At 39.5% G+C, this 23,597-nt stretch overlaps 1 protein-coding gene across 6 annotated transcripts in view; it reads right to left on the bottom strand.

The window, feature by feature from the left end:
* GIT1 (GIT ArfGAP 1) overlaps nucleotides 1-23,597 on the bottom strand; it is a 225,853-nt gene that overhangs the window by 38,858 nt on the left and 163,398 nt on the right. For 4 of the 6 annotated variants that reach the window (XM_089683030.1, XM_089683029.1, XM_089683026.1 and 1 more), the window contains exons 9-11: nucleotides 18,733-18,759; nucleotides 14,342-14,390; nucleotides 13,065-13,137 (exon numbers count right to left, since the gene is read on the bottom strand). In XM_089683030.1, the coding sequence (XP_089539156.1) occupies nucleotides 13,065-13,137; nucleotides 14,342-14,390; nucleotides 18,733-18,759 (149 nt within the window). The remainder of the gene's footprint in view (nucleotides 1-13,064; nucleotides 13,138-14,341; nucleotides 14,391-18,732; nucleotides 18,760-23,597) is intronic. The other 2 variants (XM_089683028.1, XM_089683027.1) reach the window with 1 other exon arrangement.

A 23,597-nucleotide genomic window follows, 5' to 3' on the forward strand; every position in this document is an offset into this window, starting at 1 on the left:
TTGGCTTTTTTTTTTATTTTTTTTAACGAGGCAAGGTGCACTCATAGAAACCATTCACAACTTCTATATTTAAATATCAAAGTAATCACATTTAGCTGACTTCAAATTTTAAACTTATTTTTAAATACTACTAAACTATTATTTTTATATACTACTTTATCAAACAGAAAGCACCAAATATGCATGTGTAGAGGGCAGATAAATTGGCTGTAATGAACTAAAGGAAACTGGTACAACAGGAAATATAGAGGCTGCCATTGGTGACTTCCTCCCAAAAACGCTAATTACCTCTATGTTCTGAGTCACTGAAATGGGAGAAGCATGCAGCTAGTGAAATCTAAGAGTCTGAGCTGCTGATCTGCACACTTGCAGGTAACTGAAATCAGAAAGCTTAAAAGCCTTTTAAATGACAACCAGGCAAATGAGGGTTCAGCAAAAGCAACCTATATAGTTTCTTGGTAGAGCTTTCCTTTAAAATAAAGATGAATGGTTTTTTGAAAGAGGAAAGTAAAAATACTGTTCCCACCACTAACCCGTTTTGAAAATGTCATTTTTTATTTTATATTTCTATTGCTTGTTTTTTCCTGGGGTCTGAAACCATTTTTAAAAAACACTAAACCATTTCTTGGTACAAAATTCCCTGCATAAACAAGATGCCCCCTGCTGGAGGATGGTGTAGAATGACACTAGTGATTTGGCACTGCTATTAAACTGCAGAAATTAAAGAACAAATTACCAGCAAAGAGATCTGTGCTGTATGTAACTACATTCCCACTAATTGACTGCAGAGTGTTAACAAGTCAGGCATGCCCTTCTGATGTGGAACTGACATAAATCATCAGACTCCATATTTTTCTTGCATATCTGATACTTGTGATTTACAGTTTTATTTCCACTTTCACAAAAGTTATTTCTACTAAAATCCCTTGCTGCGGAAACAAGAGTTCAGTTTACGTGTCACGCTGCAAAACATCTGCAGACTTTACAAGGAATGCGCTATTTCTGAACAGATAAACTATTCTAAGCAAGCAGTTCACAGGCTAGGTCATTATCCCCCTGTATTTACTGCACAGCCAATGACTGATGCCATGTATCCAAGCACTGCTGCCAATGTGCCACATACACAGCACACGCTAAAAACAGCTACATGAGTGATCAGCTTCAATCCATCAAAAAATACCCGATAAGCATGCAAAATATGGCATCTACACTTCATGCTTTTTAAAGTCGCTGATCAAAGCAATTAAAAAGTGCAGTAACCCAAAGAAATCAATTAGAATTCAACATCTATCACTTCTGAACTGCTAGAATGAGGAAACATTTTTGTTGATTGGTTGATGGGGGTCATTGCAATTTGGAGATTGTTTTTTTAATAAGACCAGTTGTAAGTAAGGAGCTTTCCATCAGTTAACACTATATTCTAAGTTCTAATGTGAGGGAAAATAAAAAATTAGTACTAGAAGGTTAAATGGGCAACCAGAGGCATGCTAGTATGTTAGCCAAAGGCTGAAAAAATGTGCCACAATACTAAAGAGTTGTAGGCTACTCAAGGCTGTTTTAGAAGCACTCTACGTCTTACAAGGTATAGATGGAAAGCATAAGCATACCTATAAGTGGTGTATCAATGTAATGTCATGAACAGAAAAGCAGTGCATGGCTTCAGGACATCACATGCCATATCCAGAAAGGATATCCCAGGTTGATGAGACTGAGATAGATAGAACACGACAGAGCTGCTGGTTTCCTTAGTTCCGTGTAGAATATCTAACCAGCCCACGATGCGGTCCAGAGTCTCGTCTGCACTGGGAGTAAGGAGACACTGCATAAAAGGCTCCGTCTGCTCCCCTAACATGAAAACTTCTGTTAAAGCCTGCTTACACTGTTGAGAATGTTGGCAGCTACATGGAATGTGGGATGGGTCAGGAACTGCTCTATAAAAAAAAGAAAAAACACTTATATCAGCCACTTGGTGACTTTTTTTCATGGTTGCTCTTATGCGGTTTCCTTTTTGGTAGAAAATGTACTTTGTGGCAGTGAAGGAGGAGGACTAGATTGTGTTAACCCGCTCCATGCCTACAGCAACGCAGACAGCTAAGTCTTGAATCATTCCTCTTCCCACATTGTCTAGGAAGCCCTAACAGATGACGTCACTGTCTGGAGCAAAGGCGATGGATTGTGCTGCAGTGTTTGTTGTTATGTTTACAAAGTTCTCAGTAACACACAGAAGCTGAGGCCTGCAGGATGTCACTGAACAGAATAAAAGGAACACCACAGTGAGAAACAGCTAGAAGCAGATTTAAAAAAAAAAAAAGAGAAAAACAAAAAACACAAATGTCACTCACAAATCTACTGTATACCAGTGCAAATGACCAGAACTCAATGTGCAAATAAAGTGAAAAATATAAAAAAATGCAAACTAGCAGTTTTTTTTTTTTATAACAGAGAAGCCGTTATGTCTGTTCTGCTAGAAAACAAATTTACCTTCCTGTTCGCAACCTTCTAAATAATATACATGGATTCTGATGCACTGATCTGCGTACATGTGTAATTGAGTGTACATTCTTAGCACACCTCTGTGACAGAATTGATAAAACTACTGTGTGCACATTCCTCACTGGCCAATCAGCATGGCCAAAGACCTAGTAAGTAAACGATCTCATTGGCAAGTGAGCTTGAGAAGGTCACTTCACTGGAGAGGAGATATATTTTAGTAAATATAAACTGCTAAATACCATTTCTCATCAGCAGTAAGAGCAGTCTTGTGACTTCTATCAGTGTCCAGCCCAGCACTAGTTAAAGCTTGTAGGAGGAGTTTTCTTTCTGCTCTAGGAGGATGACCTCTGTTTGACCAGTGCTGATCACATGCACTCTCCCAAGTAAAAAAAACAAAAAAACACAACCTAACAATACACACCAAACTGAGCATGTGCAAATGCCTACGGTTCAGTCTGTCTTATCAGGAGATCAGACCCGGTTTCTTGAAAAAGGGGAGGATCAGAGAAGTCAGGATCAAACAACCTTTTTACACAATGCAGAGGATTAACACCTTAGGTTCCACAGTGAGTATAACAAGCATGCTTTACTGCATATACAGGCCAATTTTACGGTTCTAGGTTTAGTAACACTTTAAAGGCAATTAAAAAAAACAAACATGATATGCTTAGCAGTTCTGTGCAATGGTTTTGCACAGAGAAACCCCAATCCTCCTCTTTTTTGGGTCCCACCTGGCATTCCTGGCCCCCCTCCTGCCAAGTGGCCCCAAAGCAAGCATCTTGCTATAGGGGCACCCAAGCAGGCATGCACCAAAGCTGCTGCTCTGTGTTCCCATTCACACATGGAGCCGCGACTCGGCCCCGCATCTTCTCTCTCCTCATTGGCTCACTGGCTGTGATTGACAGCAGGGAGGAGCCAATGGTCCCCAGCTGTCTCAGCCAATAAGAAGGGAGAGCACCCAGAGAGCTGAGGCTCTAGTGCACATTGCTGGATCGCGATGGGGCTCAGGTATAAGGGGGAAGTTTGGGTGGCTGCTGCACACAGGTTTTTTACCTTCATGCATAGAATGTATGAAGGTAAAAAACCTTGAGCCTTTACAACCACTATAAGGATAAGTTCACCTTTCATAACATGTTACACCCATATTCAGGGTGCAACATGTTATGACCAGACCAGCCCCCGCTCCGACAGCTAACGGGGGATCTCCCCCCTTGCTAGCTGTCAAAATAAAGAAAAACAAAAAACAAAACATGGCTGTGCGGAGCTCCCCCCGCCCGTGTCACTCATTCACTGTGTTCTATGAATGAGAAACTACAAGTTCTGATAGCTTTAGCGGCTTTTGGCTTGTAGTTCTTAATTAACTACCACGGCACTGTGGAGCGCCACGGTAGTTCATCTGCTTGCCCATACATCCCAAACGTACAAGCGGATATAATGACAGGTCTGCTAATCGTTGGTGCAATGGTTTTTGTAGGTTCCTGCAAAAAAAAATAATAAATGCTCATTTTTTTACCTGCAAAAAATGTGCATTTATTATTTTTTTTATAAAGGTGAACTCATCCTTTAAGCCCTGGCTCACATACAGTATTATGTGGTTTCCCCACTGCTGTGTTTGCTTGGGCACAGCAGCCCATTTAATTGGATGGGCTACTGTACCCATTGAAAACACAGGGAAAAGGTCACCGCACCTTTTCAGAAAATGCAGCTACAGGGAAACCGCATAGTGAAGTGCAGTTCCCAGTGTGTGGGTGTTCCATTAGAATAAAGGTACCCCCACGCATCTCCTAAACTGCATAGCATTTTTTCTGTGGGTTTCGAGAAGGTGTGCAATTACACTCCTTCCTGCAGCCCGCACTAATGTGAAGCTAGCCTAAAGAAGAAATGGCTACACAGTAACCCACCTGTTGCTTCCACTTTGCTCTGAATCTCTCTACTTACATTTTCAAAAAGATTTATTTTTAAATATTTTTAATACATTTTTTAATGTAGTCCTGTGACTGCAAAACTCCGGCTAAGCCTGTGCACTGGTGCAGAGCCGAAAACAGTGTGGAAGTCCCTATAGCCATGGTGTCATCTCACCACCAGGCATTGCCAGAAGGTAGAAAGCCTCATGTCCACCAATTACAGACAGTCACAAGCCTGGACAATTCAAACTGAGCAAATCCATAGGAAGTTTTCTTCAATTTAACCTCTTGCTGACAATGCAATGAAAATACCCCTCCATGGATGGCTGAGGTTTCTGTGCTGAAAGTGTGCTCACTGTAGTGCTCTCAGAACAGTGACTGAGCAGTCGTAGACATCTCTCAATAGTTAATGATCCATGTCCTCATGACTGCTAAACAGACAATTGGCAGAGCATGGAAGACCCCCACTCTCCTCATAGCCGAAACTAAATCTTGGATTACAGAAGGTGAGTACCAAGCAGGTATTTTCGCATTGTGTCATTTACCCTGGTCTCCACCCTCCAATGTAACATACATTGGAGGGTGGAGAGCAGGGTAAATGACACAATGCGAAAATACTCACCTGCTTGGTATCCTTGGTTTGCACATTTTCTTCCGGCTGGAAAAGACTAGCCTGTTTGGCTTGTAGGTTGGGCTAGACCACTGCTTTTCTGTATTCCTTTCTATTCCTCTCCTTTTTACCTCCTGAATAGACTATCCTCCTCTTTCCCCTCGATTCCATATTCACCAATGTCTATTATACAGTTAGGTCCATATATATTTGGACACAGGCACAATTTTCATACGTGTGGCTCTGTATCCCACCAGAACACATTAAAATGAAACAACCCAAACTACTATGAAGTGAAGATCTTCAGCTTTAATTCAAGGGGTTGAACATAAATATCAAGTACAAATTTTAGGAACGGCAATCATTTTTATACACAGTCCCTCCATTTTCGGGGGCTCATATGTAATTACACAAATGAATATATTCATAAATAAAATGTTCATTTCTAATATTTTGTTGAGAATCCTTTACTGGCAATGACTGCCTGAAGTCTGGAACCCATGGACATTACCAAAGACTGGGTTTCCTCCTTTCTGATGCTTTGCCAGGCTCTAACTGTAGCCGTCTTCAGTTGTTCTTTGTTTGTGGGCCTTTCTGCCTTTAGTTTTGCCTTCAGCAAGTGAAATACATGCTCAATTAGGTTGATATCAGGTGATTGACTCGCCCATTGAAGAATATTCCACTTCTTTTCCTTCAAAGCTCCTGGGTTGCTTTTGCAGTGTGTTTTGGATCATTGTCCATTTGTACTGTGAAGCGCTGTCCAATCAACTTTGCTGCATTTGGCTGAACCTGGGCTGACAGTATCTCTCTAAACACTGCATTATTCATCTGGCTGCTTCTGTCACATCATCAATGAACACCAATGTCCCAGTGCCACTGGAAGCCATGCATGCCCTTGCCATCACACTGCCTCCACCATGTTTTACAGATGACGTTGTGTGCTTTGGATCATGAACTGTTCCAAGCCTTCTCTACACTTTTTCTTCCCGTCATTCTGGTACAGATTAATCTTAGTTTCATCCGTCCAAAGAATGCTTTTCCAGAACTGGTCTGGCTTTTTTAGATTTTTTTTTGGCAAAGCCCAATCTGGCTTTTCTATTCTTCAGGCTTATGAATGGTTTGCACCTTGTGGTGAACCCTCTGTATTCGCTCTCGTGATGTCTTCTCTTGATTGTAGACTTTGACAATGATACGCCCACCTCCTGGAGAGTGTCCTTCACTTGTCTGGATGTTTTGAATGGGTTTTTCTTTACCATAGAGAGGATTCTGTGATCATCCACCATTGCTGTCTACCGTGGACATCCATGCCTTTTTATGTTACTGAGCTCACCAGTGTGTTCTTCTTTCCTCAGAATGTAGATCTCCTAGATTGTAAGCTCCAAGGAGCAGGGCCCTCGATCCCCTCGTGTATTGCATTGTATTGTTATTGTACGGTCTCATGTATTGTCTCCCATTGTAATGTAGCTGAGCGAACTATTGGCACTATATAAATATTGTATAATAATAATAATAATGTACCAAACTGTTGATTTGGCCACTCCTAATGTTGCTGATATCTCTCTGATGGATTTGTTTCATTTTTGAAGCCTTACAATGGCCTGTTCACTTGCATGGACAGCTCCTTTGAACGCATGATGTAGGTTTACAGCAATAGATTCCAAATGCAAATACCACACTTAGAATCAACTCCAGACCTTTTACCTGCTTAACCACTTTATGTCCAGACACTTTTACACCCTTCCTGTCCAAGCCAATTTTCAGCTTTCAGCGCTATCACACTTTGAATGACAATTGCGCGGTCATGCAACACTGTATCCATATGAATTTTGTAGTATTTTTTGAGACATATAAAACTTTATTTTGGTGGTACTTATTCACAACTGGGTTTTTAATTTTTTGTGCTATATAAATGAAAAAGTCCAAAAAAGTTTTTTTAAAAAGTGTTTTTCTTATAAAATTTTTCAAATAAATAATTGTTCCTTATAAATCTTGGTCAAAATGTATTCAGTTATCTTTTTAGCAAAAAAAAAAAAAAAACCCAAATTAGTTTATAACCAAAAATTATAATATATTATAATTTTATATTATTATTTATGTTTTTTTTTTTTTTTACATACTGTCACCCTAGCAGTACAGTGTAACCATAGTGACACTGTACTACTTGTGGAGGGTTATGAAGATTTTTTTTTTTTTTTACACTGATTACTTTTATACCCATAAAGGCTGTAAAAGCAATCATTTCTCCTTCTCTCTGGCTGCATTCTTACAATCATTGAGAAATACTGTGTGAGCTGTGATTGATCACAGCTTGTCACATGGTACAAGGCTGTTGTGATTAGCCTTGTACCATGTGACCTCTGTGATCAATCACAGATTTCACACGTAGTATGCAATGTCAAAAGTGACATCTTGCTTACTACTCTGCATGTGATCACATGATCGGGACCTCACACAGAGGTCCTGTACAACGATCGGTATTCCACTGTGTCCGAAGGACACAGCGGGCACCAGATTGCGGTGCTGTGTGCTCCCAGGGAGCACGCACAAGCAGAGGGAGTGGAGGCCGTTTATAAACGGCCACCCGTCCCTGCACTGCTCCCATGCGGTCGTTTATATACACGGGCCAGGCAGGAAGTGGTTAATTGAAGAAATAACGAAGGAGTAACCCACACCTGGCCATGAAACAGCTTTTGATTCAATTGTCAATTACTTTTGGTCCCTTGAAAAAGGGGGGATGACTACTCTTAAGAGCTGTAATTCCTAAACTCTTCCTCCAATTTGGATGTACATACCCTCAAATTAAACCTGAGAGTATGCACGTTCAGCCCATATCCATTATATAAAACTATAGCTTGAATATGTTTTGGTAAATACCTGAAAAAAAAAACTAAAATTATGCCTGTGTCCAAATATATGTGGACATAACTGTATATGCAAAGACTTCGTTCACCAAGCCAAATTTGTAGTAGTTCTATGCTGTGTCATCATTCACTGAAAAGCAACCTGGTACCCTGGTACCAAGCATTACCACCATTACCATGGTTTAGCTACTTTACTATCTTTGTATTTTAAAAGAATATTTCTGTTATACATTCTTCCTTGTCCTACGACTTACTTGTAATCTGTAATATACTTTTGAAAAATCAAAAATTCATTGAGCCATAAACAGCTCTTGATCTGTTGTCATTATCGAGAGTCGGGAGGGGTGGACTCCCAATCTTATGACCACTGTGACTGACAATCACAATAGCAGGCTTTGTATTTGTTATGGATCAGCCCACTGCCTGCTGTCAATAACAAGAGCAGCAGATCTAATGGGGCACTAGTGTTTCTCAATCCCCTTCTGTCTCTACCCACCCAGCTACAAAACCCTTTAGCTACTGCCATGTCTGTGACACCTGCAGTGACAGGAAGAACCTCGACTGTACTGAGGATGGAGTGTCTACTTAGCCACTCTGGTCACAATGCACCTCCGCACACAGTGTTCGCCCCAGTTTTGTTTACCTGTTTATGACAAGCACATGAATCTGTTGAATGCATTAAAATGTATTCTGCGGAGACAAAGCAGAATTCTAGGCACCCTTTAAGAATTCCTCGGTGTATATTATATAGAACTGCATTTTTGTTAATAGAATACTTTTATTTTTTTTCTTATCCTTTGTTGGCTCTTAGTGCTGTTGATCACCTGCAGCCCTATTCTGTCGACATACATGCAGCTCAGTGATGGGATGGCATAGCATTTCTCTGAGCGGGTTTCCTGAAGGTGACAACAGTGGCCATGTCTGCTTAAACTGGTATTTTATTTTCTTCTTAAATCAGCTGGAGGCTGGTTTTTCAATTGTCCCATGGCTGTGCTGATTGATGCATATTCTCTTTCTACCACCAAGACCTATAGAGTTCTGTATGGGTCTTTGTTATGTGCATGCTCTGTACTCTGGAGCACAGAGTATGTGCAGCCACTCAAAGTACCAGCCAACAGCCAGCATGAAAGGGACACAGGAGAAGCTGCAACAAGAAGAAGCAGAGGCATAGCTTTTCCTCTGTGCCTCTCTCTCATGCTAGCTGTGTGTGCAGTGCTCTGAACAGCTTCACATAGACTCAGAGTACAGATTTGGAGTACAGTATACACATAATGAAGACTCAATCATTTCCATAGATCCTGTTGGCCACAGAGAGAGAATGGGCACCAAGCGGCATAGGTAGGGGACAATTTAAAATCAAAGCTTAGAGGAGGAAATAATAATTGAAAAAAATCAAATATACAGTATGTAGGAAAAATTACATTAATACCATTTTAAGGCGTGTTAAAACAGCTACCTGTGGTGCCAATCTGAAGTACGCGTGACATGGTGTCAACGCAGGGGCACAATGGAAGGTGGGGAGAGAATGTTTTTATCCTATAAAAGGAAGCGTCTGAGCAAGAATCTTCATGCCAGGGCGACCTCTGTCTCATATACAGTTGTCACCACTGGACGGTTTACCCTTACTTCTTTTTTCTTGTAATAGCTGTAAAATTGTGGTTATCTCATCACTTTCTGTCTCGGTAACAACAGTCACCACAGCAAACATGAAAAGGTAAATTTACATACAGGGATGCAGACAGCAATAATAATTGATAAGGCTTCTAAAGCTTCCCTACACAATTCAAAACTAGAAAACCATACACTTTAATCACATAACGGCTGGTTCCACGCCTCTGGCTCTGCCAGTGATGTTTGTGTCGGCACTATGTAGTCACTGTTGGCTGGTGCATTGGACTGCTGTCTGGAAGGAATGATTTGGTGCCCAGCAATGACTAGGGCAAACATACACAGTTGAATGTTTTCAAACTAAAACAGTTTGCCACCATGTTGCCAAGGGCACAATTGCAGACAGCACTTTTGACCAAAAAAATGGAAATCACACATGTCCAAACTATTCAGACTTGTAGCTGCTGGCTGCTCAGCAGCTGAATTCACGAGTCCCACTGCCAGTCTGATAAATTTCTGTCTAGAGTGCAGAAAAAAGCGGTTTCTTTTTAAAAAATAAAGCAATAAACCTTTTTACACTTAGTACTCATTCAATTTATTTTTTAATAGCCTCAAAGATATATTACTCAGTTTGAAATGTAGGTGTATGAGCAGAATTCAAATTCAGTGCTTTAGTAAAATATTGTCTTCATTAGGCCTACTTACGACTAGTCAAGACATGAAAATCCAAAAGCCACAAATGCTGTTATACTTGGCTGCTTGTTCTTTTTGAATCCAAATAGGATGACATGTACATTTTATTTTTTATATTGCTGTGTGAAGGGTGTTTGCCATGAAAGAGAATGTATGGATGAAGAAATTCTTTTTAGGACTCCAGGGTTTCATACTAGTTCTGGGGAGCATTCTTTAAAAGGAGACAAAGAATATCAGCTCCCAACTCTAATTATTGAAATGGCCACACAACATACCCAAATTACTGGAAAATATAAACCTTCCTGTAAGAACAATAGGATTTTTACATGCCATATAATATGTTTCTTGGAGCATATTAAGAAACACTGGATGAAGTATTATGGAAAATTGGTTTACTCTGCTGCCTTTCAGAGATTTAACACTGGCAAACCGCATGGTAAAGACAGTCCAGTATAACCTCTGCCACTCCAAGAATGCCTCAATTTTGGAGCAAAAAAAAACAGGAGTGGACCAAAAGAACAGGGTAGAGGGACCTGTAATTCTTAAAGTACTCTAAGGAATGGCTGTAAGGTAAGTAAAAAATCCTATTTTCCTAATCGTACATTAAGGGATACAAGATGAATTCAGGTACATTAGGACGGAAACAGTCCAACTGAGGGGTGTGTGACACATCAAACAAAAGGCTAACATGTGCACAAACCCAAAAAGTTAACAGAAGGGGCTCAATAGTCTTACAACTGAATCAGGCAACTGATGCGGAAATGTGCAACTGATGCACTACTCTAACTGGCAAATGCGCAGTCATGCAATACTATACACCAAATTAAATTCTATAATTTCTCACACAAATAGAGCTTTTCTTTTGATCACCACTGGGTTTATTATATAAATGAAAAAAGAATGAAACTGAAAAAACCCCCCAATATTTTCTACTTTGTTATAAACCATCCAATAAAAAAAAAAAAAAATCAAAACATCAAATTGCTTCATACCTTCAGGTCAAAACGTATTCTACTACATGTCTTTTGGTAAAAAAAGAAATCCCAGTAAGAGTATATTAATTGGTTTGTGTGAAAGTTATAGAGTCTACAAACTATGATATATATATAGATTTGAAAATTAATCAACCCTGATCTACTCAATTCTTGAGGCCCTACAATGCCAGGACAGTACAGTTTTAATTTTTGGAAAATTAATTTTAAAAAATTTGCTTTCACATTTTTTTTTTTTTTTACATACTGTCACCTGCGTCATTATATGACTGGTGTGGCGGTGAACAGGGATACTGACTGGTGACAGTTTGTAAAAAAAATAAAAATAAAAACCCCACACTTTTTAAAAAATAATTTATTACATTTTTTTTTAAACTTTTTTTTTTTTTTTTTTTTAAACATTTTTAGCATTTTTGGTAACGTTTTTTTACATCCTGTCATTAGAGTAGCTCAGTGTCACCATAATAATGCTGTACTACTCAAGAGGGGTGATCATGGATTTTTTTTTTTACACTGTTATTGCTTATACAGTGAAGTGAAGAAAGAGTTTCAGAAGTGGAAAGCATATATTCGATTGAACTAATCTCACAGAGTCACCAGAGCAAAGGTTAGAGTATCCCTGGACCTGGGGACAAATCTGTTCACTTAGTTGAACTTGAAAGCCAGGAGGGCCACTTCCGACATCTCCCACCTGCGACAAAGGGTTTAAAACCCCTCAGGGTGAAGAGACCATTCCTTAGGGTCCAATGTTGACATTTGAGGATATCTGCCTGACAATTTTCATGTTCCAGCCATGGAGACAAGGATAGAAGTGCCACCAAAGCTAAAATCAGATCCGCTACCTTTTGAGCCACAAGGCATCTGGTTCCTCCCTGATGGTTGATGTAAGCCACCGCAGTGGCATTATCCCACTAAAGTCTGGTCAGATGACCTTGCAGATGAGAGATCCAGAATTAAAAGGAAAAACAAAATTGGTCTGTGCCCTAGAATACTGAACATTTTAACAAGTCAAAAGATGACAGACAAGAAAATAATAATAACTAGAAATTCCATGATTATGCTATCCCTGGGCCAGTCCCTTATTCCAGAAAGTAGATGCGGACTTTGGATGGAGCCTGAACGAAAACAGCTTTGACTGTCTTTGGAGAAAAGAAAATGAAGGTGTTCTCCTTGGAGTACTATGATCTTTATGAGATATGAGGTACACTTGCATTTTATTTAAAGCCTAACTCTTGTATAGAATTTGACCCGATCATTGGGTTTAGAAAACTAAATAATTTAGTCTCAAGAGCAGCTACTGCAATCTGTATGTGAAGTAAATTCCCGGGTGCTCACCTTCAAAGAAATATCCATACAAATCCAAAAACTCTATAGAGGCACTCATGGGTCCTGCAAAAGTGATTTATTTCCACTGCAAGACCCATGAGTGTCTCAACACCTGTTTTGGATTTGTAGAAATATATAACTTATATTATATGAATGCACACGGGGGAAGAGGAGGAATATCCTTGTTAAAAATGTTTTCTTGATTATCCTAAAATAGTTTGCATCAAACATGAATTATGGGAACCTTCTGCCACCATAATCCCTTGCAAAAATGGTCCAAGAATGGCCATGGATGGGAACACAGACTGCAAAAAAAACACAATAGAGGTTCAGACCCCCTCCATGCTAAAATGAAACAAAAAAAAGAAAAAGATACACCTCTGCTTATACATTTCTTTTTTAATTTATTTATTAAATGCCCTGTTTGAGTAGCTCTGTTGTGCAACAGTTTTTTTTAACTTGTTTTTATTTAGTAACTCCTGCAGCCCTTTGTTTGAAAACCATATCTTAGTTTAAATTAGAATACATTTACACTTCATAACATGATTCACTAAATATGTCAGCAGAGGTTTTTTACCTGCATCATTTTCTCTTCGATCGACTTCATCGTAAACGTCCATGGCCAGCTCTTCAAAGAGTCTGTTACTGAGCTGTGAACAAACACAATGCTTGGTTAGTTTGTTGGTAATGGTGGGGAGTATACACATGTCCATCAGAAGAAAGGAGAGAGGATGGAGGAGTGCTAGATGAAGAGATAATGACAACAGGGGGAATCATCAGAGCATAGACACACTGAAAGCTCTGCAATTACATCAAGTTGGAGCAGCAAGTGATTAATGAAAAGATAAAAATGCCACTTAGAAAATCATGACAAGTGAGACAAGGAGGGAAGGTGACATGATGGAGGCTAGGTGAACAGCTCAATCAGACAAGTTATAAACATCAGCTAGCTTTCTTCTGTACATGAACATATCTCACGCTGGCTTTTTGGAATGCTGTGATCGCCATGTGATTAAATTATGGCGGGTTTGTTTTGGAGTAGACATTAACTCTGCCATTCATGTGATAAATATGCTGTATATGGCTTTTTGACTGTACACTGCTTATGTTAAAAAATGTCAGTTCTTTACTTTAGTGTGTCATCTATGATTGAATGCATATAATATACCTTTCCCTTTTTTTTCTTTTTTTAGTGAGTGTATGTTCTGTTGAACTGTGTGTTTTGAGTAGGTCGGTGGTTCCCCTGTGGTTTACAGGTGCCTGGACTCTGCAAGGTTTTCTAACCAGCAAGTGACAGAGTGTTTGCAGTCCTGGTAGATTACGGCTTCTGCACACATGGCATGGCACTACATACGGCGTAGCATTGGTAATGTGTTGACACCATAACAGAAATAGCCATCCAGGTGTACTCCCTCTTGAAGTGCCATTGATGAGTGTATACTATAAGAATAAGCCATGATGAATTTAATTTTGAAATATATATTTTTCTCAACAAAATCATGCTAGATATATTTATGTTGCTTTATGAACTTTTTTTAGATGGATAAAATTAATAGAAATTGTGTATCGTATCCTGAAGCAGTAGATACACAAACGTCTTCATAAGGGTTTCTCTGTATTACCTCTGTATATGTACAATTATATTTTTGGTAAAATCTAACTACTGGAAAATATAAAGGACAACTTTGCAAAATTTGGTTTTACCCGGCTGATTTGGCTAAGACTTTTATGATGTATATACAAATAAATTTGTCATTTGGTACATAATCTCATTGCTGCATATAAAGTCACTGCAGAAAAAGTATTTATCTTTTATTTAGATACAAGTGTATGTTACGGTCTTAAAGAACTTACCGCTTGCAGCTTCTTTTTGGCAGCTTTAGCAAGTTCTGACAAATCCAAACTACAAACAAAAAGTACAGATTAAACATACAAATATATATATGACAGGTAAAAGCCATCAACATGCACAGAACACTACACCAGAGAAAGCCAGGTGTATCATAGAGGTCAATACGGAACATGGCATTACAGATAAAGGTGCTATAGCACATGGGATATATATGATTAAGACATATCTTCCCACTAAAAATATAACTTCTATACATATACTATATGCGCTGTAATCAACTTTCAAAAGGATTCTTGCAGTTCTCTGCTTTATAGTGACTAGTATAGCACTATTTCAATGACTGGAGAACATATGTTTTCAGGGTCCTTTCACTAAATCACTAGAAATTATTTCAGATAGCTGTCACCAGAACAAGTGTAACCTTTATACTTGTACTAATGACAATTCAGAAATTTAGATTTTTCTTTCAGCTCTGGTGACCAGGGTGATTCACTTCAGTAGGGACACATACATCAGCAAAAATCTGACTTGAATTCTAAACCTTCACTACTCTGCCTAAAAGGAAACAATGGCTATTGGTACACCATAAGGTCTTTGTATTGGCTATAGCAATCAAATGGATGCCTTTTTGCTTCTGCACTGTGCACTAAAAAGTAGCATGAGGGCCTTTTCACACCATATGCACTGGACAAGGCTACCCAGCACAGTGGCGTTTGCTAAAACAAAAAAAAAATAAAAAAATAGCACTTTTTGCATTTTTATGTAGTACATTGTGACGTACCACACTGCATCACAACAAGGTGGGGTGCATAAAAATTAAGAATACGTAATTTTGTGACATTTCAATAATGCTGAAAAAAAACAGTAAACACTGTAATTATAATGCATCAGCACAAAAGAACAGAGGACACAATCAATTTTACTATTTATACTAAAAAAGTAAATATTAAACTACTAGAAACAGTCATGAGGTACATATTTTTCTGCAACTTGAATGAACTCTGAATTTTAATGTAATATTTCAGTTTTCAAAAATGCTTTCAAATTCCCTGATATCCAAGTCGGTGAACAATTCAAAATACCTTACTTTGACCAGTCTCCCTTATGACATGGCTATGACGTTTCAGTGTTGTCTGCCTTTCAATGGAATTCACCAAAGTCTTTAAAAGAGAAGTACAGCCAAAGTTTTTTCGACTGTATCCCTCCCTAGGCTGCATTTTCTCAATGGAGTTGAGGCTGCAAGCAATGTGGGAGAGGGTGATAAAATTAAAGCGGAACTAAAAGGCAAAACTTTTTTCCCATTTTGGACAGGAAGGGGAAGGGGAAGGGTTGCTAACCTATGTGCGATTTATTTTTGTCATCTGTGTCCATTGGAGAGAATTCCCTTTACTTCCTGTCCCATAGCCAAAACAGGAAGTGACAGAAAATCCCTCAAAAAGCGAGGACATCCCTGGATGTCACCAAGGTCATCAGAACTAGCATTCCCGTTGGAAGATTTCCCCACTATTCCTATTCTGGGGAAAACCCAAAATTTGGGATTTTCTTTTACAGTCACTTTAGGTGATAACTATAAACTGACCAATAAAGGGGGCATATCTCCCTAACAGAGACAGCAATAAAAATCTGACGTGTTCTAATCCCTCTCCATTCTATTAAAAAAAAACTGCCTTTAGTTCTACTTTAAGAATTTAGGTACTTATGAAAATTTTTAGTTAAATAAATTTGGGGGCACGTACTGTATATATTTAGTATTATGTCCCCTTCCAGAATTTTGAGTTATTTGTAAAGTGTTACTAAACCCAGAACAGTAAAATCAGTTTGTATATACAGTAAGCATGTTTGTTATAATTACTGTGGAACCTAAGGGTTTAATCCTCTGCACTGTGTAAAAACACTGTTTGATCCTGACTTCTCTGATCCTCCCCTTCTTATCCCCTGATAAGATATACGGTGTGGAATCCCTCTGCACATGCGAAGTTTAGTGTGTACTGCAAGAGGGTTTTTTTTTTTCTTGGGAGAGTGCTTGTGATCAGCACAGAGCCAATCAGCACTGTCCAGACAGATCAGGGGCTCTGCATCCTCCTAGAGCAAAATGAAAACTCCTACAAGATTTAACATGTGCTCAGCTGAACACTGACAGAATTCACAACTCACAAGACTTCTCTAACTGCTGATGAGAAAAGGTATTTAGCAGTTTATATTTACTAAAATAATTGCACTCCCATGTTCTGTGTACTGCGGGAGACCAGATATAGTGATTGCAGGGTATTTGGTTTAGTAACACTTTAATAGCTCAAAAACAAAGATGCAATATTACATAATTTAGGATGGTAAAATGGTTTTAGAATGGTGTTTCTGGGGAAACTACATATCTGCTCAAGGCTTTTAGTTGAGAGTACAAATATTCAAAACATGCAAATGCACATGCCATATATTCTCATCTCCACCTAAAGTAGGAACCCTGCTGTGAATATCAGGGCTTCACCGTACCAGCCAGGTTTTCTTTTTTTGGGGGGGGGGGGTTGCCAGTAAGCTATCGTTACCCCAAACACAGCACATCTGGAATTGCTGCAGTGTACATACACATATGCTCGTAGAAAACACTCAGATGTAGATAAAGGATTGCAATGCTGAAAGCTCTTTTCCATAATCGATGCACATATACACATGACTGCCCTCTTTAGTCCACGAACACTTAAATAAAAACATAAAATGTCAACTGTAGGACTGTAAGTGTCCCACCCACCCAATAAATATGTGCACAGGCTTGCACACTGGCATCACTCAAGCATACTTGTCTATGCATTGAACAGACACACCCTGGACCTGCTTTCAACAAAGTAAGATAAAGAAATTCCAACAAAGCCAATCAACTGTTCCCTAAGAATGATCAGCCAGCGGTGTAGCTAAAGTTGTAACAATTACTGCCTGATCTAACTGACACTGTCCACAAGTTCCTTAAGATTGAAGCTATGCACAGCAGGTAATTAGAATAGCTGTAAGGATGGGCTACATACCTTGAAGACATCCTCAAAACACTTGATCTGCTAAGATATAACTGGCCTCTGTGGCCAACTCTTCAGGCCTGACCCATGTCTTACATTTGATAAGGCCAAACAACGCATGCATGGGTATTGTACATAGTGAGGGGTGGCAGACTGGCAGACCTGAGTGATCAACCTCAGAAGGAAGGCAGCTGAAATTTGAAAGCCATGGTTTGGGCTATCCAGGACACTCTAAGGGCTCATTCACATAGGCAGCAGTCTCTATTGGCAACCATTGGGGTTGATTTACTAAAGGCAAATATTATGTGCACTGCAAGTGCAGTTGCTGTAGATCTGAGCGCAGGAAAATAACAAAAATAAAAAAACAGCATTTTTGCTTGAACATGATTGGATGACAGAAATCAGCAGAGCTTCCCCTCAGATCTAGCACAACTGTACATACAGTACACGTATAATGCACTTGCAGTGTACAGACTATTTACCTTTAGAAAATCAAGCCCATTGTTTTTTGTTTTTTTTTTGCAATCCAAATAGGCATTTTACATAGAATGCTCTGCAACACCATGGCTGCATTTTGGGTGCTGTCCCATTGACCTAAATGGGTGAGACCTGTAATGTAGGTTCCTAAATGTACTTACCATAGATTAAAGGCAAAAGATTAGAAAGTTCTTTAAAAGGTAACTTCAACAAGCTACACAGAGTAAGGTTCTATGTACCCGACAGCATTTACTGTAACAAATACATAAGCTTTTGTGATTCACCAGTTCCAGCTCTGTTATAAGACTGCCCTGACTGCCTCCTATGACCTTGTTCACTCAGGCATATATCCATGTGAGGGCAATGTTTGCTCATACAGGATGCACAGATGCTCCATGAATTCATGTGCAGGCAGTTCCATTTATGTCCATTGCAATGCAACAGCTGCATGGACAGAGCCACTGCTCCCAATCTGACATCAGTGTGGGTGTGCGTACCTGAACACACACTGCCTGCAGTCAGGGACACACAATCATACCAACACGGATGTCGAATTAAGGACAGGAGCTGTGTCCATGTGGCCACTACATCCCAATTGACATGAATAGGACTGCATTCAAGTAAGATGCATGGAACACCTGTACAGGCAAACATGGCCTTCACATGGGTGTAAGCTTAGGTATACCTGTGTGAACGAGGCCTTTTTCTTATTGGGCTACTATTGCAGATCATACAACTGTGATATCCACCCTGGGCTCTCTACCTCCTGTAATCAGTATATAAAGTATACATTGATCAGTATATAAAGTAGGCCTTCCCCACTGCAAACCAGATTTCAAATTTCAACAGCCTAAACCCAGGACAAAAGAATGAGAGTACTAGAGGTCATTGTCTGGAAAAAGTCACAGTACCTCTGAGGCACACCCCTGGGGCGAGTTCTGCATCCAATGCAGCACAAGGGAGAACAGGAGAAAGACATGAGGTTAGACAGCAAGACATTGACAGATATAAAGACAGAAAGAGAAAATCATCTCAGTAATGCAAAGGGCCATGATCATACAAACTGTGTAAGCACTTTCAAACATAGTATAGATGCCAAATATTTACAGAGTGGAAAACAGTAAAGTGTGAAAAACAGTAAAATGTGTTTTACAATCAACACAACAGACTAGAGGCTATGTAGCGCAGTCTGCATCTCATCTTTGGATCTTCTTCTGAGTCGCACCGCAGTAATCATACACAGAGCTTGTTACCAATAAAGCAAATGAACCAATTACTGTTGCAGCTGCAATGCAGAGAGGCCTGTAACCAGCAACTTTAACATGTTTGCTATTTCTGCTCCAAAGTATAACTAAACTGATGTTAATTTGGCAATATCTCTAGTAGGAGTAGTACAGTATTGTACCATGTTCCCCATCAATTAATGAAGCAAGTTTGGAGATTAAGTGATAGCCTTTATTAGTTAACTTGAGGTATTAAACATCCAAGCTTTAGGGTTACCTTAGACCCCCTTCATAGGGCTGATGAAAAGATGTAAGGCACACTGAAAACCTTCATCTTTAATCAAGTTAACCCATAAATGTGATCATTTACACTCCAAACTTGCTGCAATTTCTGTAAGAACACAAAGGGATCTCTACTTTAAAGCAGAACTTCACTATAGCGGAAATTCCACTTTATGTCTTCCTCCCCTTCCTTTTTTGGAACTTTTGGAGTTTTTTTTTTCAGGGGGAGCTGTCGCAAACTTGCGCATCAGAGATGGACGCAGTGCAACCATTTTGTAGGCATCTCCATCTTCCTCCTTATCCTTCTCCCCCCCCCCTTCTTGAGAGGCACAGTGACAGATGTGTGTGTGCTGGTTATGGGTCAATGGCAGGGCAAGGCATCCCTAGTTCGGTGCAGAGCAGTCTGCGAAAGTGTAGCCTCTCTCACCTAGGCCAGGATAAGGCCAGGTTTCACAAGAGAGACAGAGCCTCTCTGCCCAAGAACCTGTGTAATTTCTCACCTCGTAACAGAGATAAGGCAGCTTTCCCAGGAATTGAGAGGTTTTAACCTCATAAAACCTAGCAGCGTAGGTGGCAGAAGTAAATGAACATTCCTCAAATCAATTTTTATCCTATGTCTCATATCTTGGAATATGAGAGACATACATAAAAGCCAGACATATCATCGGATGGACGATGAGCAGGCGAATAGTTTATTAGGTCACTCAACCTGTCTCGCACGCTCAGGGAAGCAGAAACATAGATCTCGTGAACCATGCAGCATATAATTTCATAATTCATATCTAAATAATCCTCAGACTTGTCTGTGTAAAAATATACCCGCGAGGGGACTATCACTTGTGCAGCTGAGAAGTTATAGACCAGAATATGAATTATGAAAGATATTGGTTCTAATTTAGGGTTCTGCCTGACAATCCCTCCCTAAATAGAGTATTGGTCAGTTACTCAGAGCCACCCCCCTGCTGGGACATTTTAAAAACAGGCTAGCAGGCCTCAGTAAGTTAAGTTTAAGAGATCTCCTATCTTTCCATCTTAACATATGGAGATCAAATCCCGCTTATGCTCTGCAACTTGGATCTGCTGACCCAGGACTTTGGGCAAGTACTTTAACTCTTCCCTTTCTCTCTGATATCTCTTTGCTGTGCTATGGTTCTGTGTGTGTGTGTATATATATATATATATATATATATATATATATATATATATATATATATATATATATATATATATCTCTTAGTTACATCTTTTTTTACTTAAATATTTTTATTGCACCGTTTGACCTTTTAGTAATAAATCTTCCTTTCTGAAAGTGTTGAACTGTTTCTATAGCTTTTAATTGCAATTTACAAATCCCTGTCTTTAAAGAGACGCTACTGTTTGTTTAACCCTCTGTATAAAAGACCTGTGTTATGACCGTTTTATACAGACGATTATATTGACCATTATAGTGTCATAGCTGAAGCCGAGTTTCCTCTTTCTCTGTACCAAAAAGGAGGCGGTAGCAGTGAATGGTTAATTGCGTGATTAACCTGACCCAGTAACAAGCGCATTCAGGCTGCAGAAACAGATTGTAGTCCATTAACTGGAAAATCGCTGTGCAGGGCGCAGCTGGGTGTGGCATTGTTACGCACGTCACATCGCGATTTCCGATTGGTCAGTCCTTCAGTCACGAGTTTGGTGAGAAGGTCTGGGGTCTGGCGCCGCGATCGTGACAGGAGCGGCTACCTAGTTTTCTCAAGCACCCACTCTCACTTTCTCTGGAATAAACTAGGTGATCCAGCTGAAGTCCCCCCACTTCCACCCTGCAACCTTGTGGGACACATCACAGGTCCCATGAGGCTGTAGGACCGTCCACACAGTGCAGTGCAGCACACGTGTACGCAGTAGAAAACCAGCTGTAAAACTGCAAGGAGTCCCATCTGGCTTCCCATGCTAAACATGCTGGCACTAAAAACCCAAAGACCAGCTAAAAACTGGTCCAGGTAAGGACGCGCTGGATCCCTAGAATGAGAAGTGTCCTTTTATTTTAATTAAAAAGAAAAAAAAAAAGACAACAGCTACAGTATTTGTAGCTACTGACTTTTCATTTATTTTTAAAGCGAACTGAAGAATCAAATGAACCTGGAGACCACTCTGAATAGCAGTAGATTCTTTGTGAAATTAAGAGATGTCCCCTTATTCAATCCTAGAAGCCTTGTGATTTTACCTGCAGTGCCAGATCACTCAGCTAAGATCCCTTTCACACGGGGTGGACTCTGCCTGTGATCCACTTGCTCAGCAGGGGATCTGTCCACTGATCCCTGCTAAGCAGGCAGATGACATGTCCGTTTACTACCGACTGCCATCTGATCTAATCTGCTGGATAGAAGGGGAATCCCTATCCGTTTGTTTTTTATGAATCAAGTCAGATTTTGTTACAGTTTACACCAGTTGCTCTATAGAGCAAAATGGAGGTTCTGATCTGGTCCGAGACAGGTAGACCGATTGGAACGTTCGTGTGAAAGGGGCCTAAAATAGCTGTGGACAAAAAGGAAATTCAAACAACTTTCCATTGAAAACCATAACCCTGAACTCTCAAGGTTTGGAAGTTCTAAATCCCCTCAGTAGCCCTCACTTCATGGTTGCTTACACTTGGCTCTGAGTTTATAAAGCATGTTATCTCAATGGCAATGGTCAGGTGTTCAAACTGATCTCAAAAAGTGAAAGAAAATGTGTTTTCTTAAAAGAAGTTTTATGACTGAAGAGACTATGTAATTCTTTTCCATCATAGATTCTTCTACCTGACCTGTCAGCACTTTTTTGTGCAAGTGTACACCAAGCCACAAATGCACATCCCAGCATACAGTCCTATCAGAATTCTGTGCCAGGCCGAAGTAACTCTGCTTGGGGTCTGACATCATCCCATGGATGTGACTCAAGGCCAATTACGCAAATCCACCCACTGTACCTCATAACACTAGAGCTTATGCAGTTTTTGCAGATAGCAGAACAGGTGTATTGTGGATTATTAAGTGTATAAAACCCTAACTTGAACTTCTCTTATTTGCGCCCTTAAAATCTGCTAAACAACTGAAAGGTTTTTTTGTTGTTTTTTTGCTATATTGGTTTTAAAAATGCAAAAAAACATTTTTTGCCAGAAATCCTGCGAGCTCATAACTTTCTTTGCTCTCTACCTGTGCACAATAAAGCTGGCCGCATAAGGATCTTTTTTTTTGTTCGGACAGTGAGTTCATTGAAGAAAAAAAAAAAAAAAGAAAAACTGATTACTCCATTCATACAATCGAGGTAGATAGAGGAATCACATGGAGACATTGTATTTTGATAGCGGGGACTCTGCCTTGTCAGAATACACTAATCATTGGCTGCAGCCGCTGATGGAGAAAACATTTCTAACAAGCTCATTCACCAGAATTCGATCATTAGATTGACTTTTGTCAAGCAAGAACAGCCATGCACAGTCCCTGCTGAACCAGACAAACTTCCATAAATGGCCAGCTTAAGGGGTTATGGAAGGGAGGGGGAGGAGAGGTCTGTGGTCTCTGCAATACATCAGAAGTGAATTAGGAATTTCTTTCGATTTATTTAGATTTCAGAGCCAAAAATACACTGTGTTGTCAGGTCAAAGAGGAAGGTATGAGCACGCTATATTTATGGCACATCAGTAGAAATTTGTTTACACTTGCAGCAGTTTAAAGTGATATAACATGGGTAAATGTGCATGTTTTGCAGATATGTACAATTTATTTTTATTTTTTTTTTAATTTTTCCTGGACATAAGTTTTAGCGGACTAAAGAACCCTACTAACTATTTCACATCTGGTTCTATGAAAAGAACACAAATATTTATTGGAGTTTTCATTTTAAAAGCAGCATTAGGAAACAGTGGCAGGGCTACAAAATTGCTGAAAGTCAACTAACTTAAAAGAAAACTAAGGTTGACATATTATTTAGGATATAAACAAATGTAATTTAATAAACAAACCCAGATCCAAAAAGAAAGAAGGTATTAACTAATCTAAAACTACCACTCTTTCAGCAACTCATATGTTAGCCTTCTGTTCCAATAGTATGACCAATGTAAAAGAAAAACATACAATATTTTTAAATGGACTGCAATTTCCAGGTTCTACCACAAGGGGGAGATCTTGCTCAGCAATAGTCACAATAGTATAATAGATGCTGTCCTGCTAAATCAATGAGCTGTCACTTCTGCAAAAGACACACAAAAGGTACAGCAATAAAACTGTATGCTTGGACAAGGTGAATGAAGT

The sequence above is a fragment of the Staurois parvus genome, unplaced genomic scaffold (genome assembly GCF_062004578.1).
Source record: "Staurois parvus isolate SC_StPar_1 unplaced genomic scaffold, SC_StPar_1.0 ptg000299l, whole genome shotgun sequence".
NCBI lineage: Eukaryota > Metazoa > Chordata > Amphibia > Anura > Ranidae > Staurois > Staurois parvus.